Below are 3,412 nucleotides of genomic sequence, written 5' to 3'. Positions count from 1 at the left end.
GCGGCTGAGGTGCCGGGGCCGGGGGTGTCGTCCCCGTCCCCCCCCGCCGCCCGATGTCCCCGCGGCCGTCGGGACGATGCTGTTCTCCCTGCGGGAGCTGGTGCAGTGGTTGGGCTTCGCCACCTTCGAGATCTTCCTGCACGGCCTGGCCCTGTTGGCCTTCTCGGTGCTCCTCGTCCTGAAGGTGGACGGCGAGGCCTCGGCCCTCTCCTGGTGGGTGGTCTTCGTCCCCTTCTTCGCCGCCGACGGCCTCAGCACCTACTTCACCACCATCGTCTCGGTGCGGCTCTTCCAGGACGGTGAGAAGCGCCTGGCTGTCCTGCGGCTCTTCTGGATCCTCACCATCCTCAGCCTCAAGTTCGTCTTCGAGATGCTGCTGTGCCAGAAGCTGGTGGAGCACACCCGGGAGCTCTGGTATGGCCTCATCATGTCGCCTGTCTTCATCCTCCTCCAGCTGCTCATGATCCGAGCCTGCCGGGTGAACTGACAGCGAGGGAGCAGGCTCCGGATCGCTGCCCTCACCCCAGCTGGGGACGTGCCTGGCTCACCGGGGAGCCCTGGACTCGCAGCAAGGCTCATCGGGCTTTTCCCCATCTTTATTTCTGTACAGAGTGGTAGGTGGCAAGTCGCACAGGGCCGGCGCTATGAGAACAAGGGTCTGTAATTAAGCACGCTGTGGTGTTGTATAGCATCCTGCTTCTTCGAAAGATCCTTCTGTGCTGCATCCTTATTTCAGTTCACTCAGCTCTTGGCGTTAGTCTCAAAGTATCCTGCCACGCAAGCATCGTTTGAGATGCCAGCTACTTTATTTCAAAATAAAGATGCATGGAAGGATTAGTTTCATTTATAAAATTCTTTTTCCCTAGAAAGCATTTGTACTTAAAACTGCTGCCTGGAGGAGGGGGATTACCAGGAGGTCAGTTGGTTGCTGTAGATATCCTTGTACATCCCAGCCCACTGCCAAGCACCGCAGCTGCTGCCTCCCCTGCCCTGCCCTGGCCGAGGCCAGGCTTGTAACCATGCACTGGCTTCCACAGCAAAGCTAATTTATTTCCATCTGTCCTCTCACTTTCCTGAGCACTTCATGCCTTCAGTGTGCTGGCAGGGTTTTATGGAGCCGTGCGCAGAGCCAGAGAGAACTAATGTGTGGGGTTTTGAGCAGAAACGTGTTTTTTTACTTTGTATTTCACATCCATTCCCATAATATCAAGAGAGGGGTGTTGGGAGGGCGAGGCACAGGGCAGGAGTATGCATGGCTGATGCTGGTTCGGGGGGGGTGTCTCACTGAACCCTAGCTCTGGTGTGAAACACTGCCCTCAGAGCCCCAGAAAGTGCGAGTCATTCAGTATTCCAGGATGAGGCATGGATCAGCGTGTTCGATGCCAATGTCACAAGGAACTCCCTCCCAGTGCCAAAGCCACCTCAGTGTCTCTTGTGTTCAGCTCCCACCACAAGGGTACAGCGAGCGGTGGATCTGCCCCCCGCCTCTCTGCAAGGCGTCGAGTGATGCTTTGGAGCCCAGGCCCAGAGGACCGGTCTCCTTCTGACACCAGGCTTTACAGACTTTTGTACTCTATTGATGACATTGACTCTGACAAAACATCTGGTAGCTGGGGCTTCGCCTCCAACCTCAGCTGCTCCCTGGCCCACACCTGTCTTTGCCCCATCCACCCAGCTCCTGGTACTACCCCCTCCCCTCTGCTGCTCTGTTTCACACAGGTAGGATCCTGAGGTGGAGAACTGCTCTTTAACCATTTTTACACATATCCATAACTGCTGTGCAACCAGTTGAGCTTGTTGGCCAACAGGACCCCCAGGGCCCTTCCCACAGAGCTTCTCCCCAGCCGGGTGGATCCCAGTGTGTGCTGCACTCCTGGATTGTGTTTTTCCAGCTGCAAGACCTTACACTTGTCCGTGTTGAGCTTCATAAGGTCCTTGACAGCCCACACATAGCCATAACTGCTGTATAACCGGCTCTGCAGTTCAGAGTCACTTAGCAGAGGCCTGGGGAGCACCAGGAAAGTGTTCGTGGGTCTGATCTCCCTCATGAGATGCCCTGATGATGATGAAACAAGTGGCTGCTCCTTTTCTCTCTAGAAAACGAATGAGAACTGCAAGTAAGTTTCCTGTAGGTGACAGTTGTCCCTTTGCGCTGCTGCTGGCTTGTCCTGACTGTCACAGAACAGTGGTAAGAGAACCAGTGGCCTTGTCCAGCAGGATTCATAAGCTGACACAGATTTAGCCCAGACTGGGCCATACTGGGGCTTAGCCTTAGCTCCCCACCAGCCTCTGTTCAGGTGGCACCTGGCTCCAGCCCTGGCTCGATGTCCCCAGTGACTCCAGCTGGCCTGTCCTTGGCTGGTGCCAGAGGACGGTGCTGGAAGCACAGGACAGGAGCACCCACATTGTTGGGTCCTTGCACACCCTTAGGTGGCACTGGGCCCGAGCACTGGCATCTGCCTTACAGGAGCTCCTCCGCTCCTGCTTCACCTTGTGATGTGGTTTTCCAGGGCTCGGTGTCACCGAGGTGCAGACGTAATGTCCCCAGGTGCTCCTCTGGTCTGTCTGCTTGGAGCCAGCCATTTGCTCACACGGGCCATGCTACATCAAACCAAGGACACGTCACCTGTGAGGAGGGCAGCTGGCCGCTCCTTGTCCACTTCCACCTCACACCAGCATGATTTCAGCCCCGCTCTCAGTGTCCCTGTGCCATGGTTGTGCCCACAACGCGCTTGGTTGCTCTGAGTGCGGCATGAAGAACCGGAGCTGCAGAGGGTGGGGGACTTGGTCAGTGAAGGCGGAGAGGAGCAGGAAGAGCAGCAAAGCCTCTGAGTCAGGTGGGAACACCCACTGAGTTGCCCTGGGGACTGATCAGTGCCTTTGGACTCTCCCGCAGCTCCCAAACTGCCTGGCTAATTAAACCAAAGAAGGGACAAACCAAAAAAAAAATAAAAAAAGATCAAACAAATGAGCGCATCCTTTGGCCTCACTGCAATGCTGTACAGAGGAAGAGGGCCGCTTGCTGCTGCTGAGCCCTGGCAGGGCTAGCCCAGGACCGTCACCCTGACCTAGCAAACAGCCATGTCACTGGGGCGTGGTGCTCGACAGGGGTGGGGGGGGAGGTGATGCCACATCCACCTGCATGCCACCGAGCTTGCTTGCAAGTGGCTTTTCCAGCATTTTGCAGCTGCCTTGAGGAAGACCCAGAAGAACTGGCAGTTCCCAGCTCTGCTCTCCCGAGGTAAGGCGAGCTCCCTGATATGTTTGGGGCCCAACTGTGGCGCTCGGGGTGCTGCCTGCATGGCTAGGGGTGGTGGGGATTGCCTGGCAGGCAGGACCAGCCGTATCCTTTCATGGGACTCACTCCTCCTGCAAAGGAGTCACCCAGGGTGCCCAGGGTCAGCACCAACTC

General features: G+C 56.8%; 1 protein-coding gene across 1 annotated transcript; it reads left to right on the top strand.

Annotated features, from left to right (window-relative positions):
- Positions 1–6: 6 nt before the first annotated feature.
- On the top strand, positions 7–828 carry TMEM203 (transmembrane protein 203). Its single transcript, XM_009636327.2, has one exon. The coding sequence runs from the start codon at positions 77–79 to the stop codon at positions 485–487; it is 411 nt and encodes a 136-aa protein (XP_009634622.1). The 5' UTR covers positions 7–76; the 3' UTR covers positions 488–828.
- Positions 829–3,412: the final 2,584 nt, after the last annotated feature.

Source organism: Egretta garzetta, unplaced genomic scaffold (genome assembly GCF_000687185.1).
Source record: "Egretta garzetta isolate BGI_Z169 unplaced genomic scaffold, ASM68718v1 scaffold143, whole genome shotgun sequence".
Taxonomy (NCBI): domain Eukaryota; kingdom Metazoa; phylum Chordata; class Aves; order Pelecaniformes; family Ardeidae; genus Egretta; species Egretta garzetta.
The sequence above is the reverse complement of the archived record's forward strand: the minus strand, read 5'-3'. Positions and strand labels throughout refer to the sequence as shown.

Excerpts from the sequence above, each read along its gene's own strand:
- TMEM203 (XM_009636327.2), top strand. The coding sequence starts at position 77 with ATGCTGTTCTCCCTGCGGGAGCTGGTGCAGTGGTTGGGCTTCGCCACC.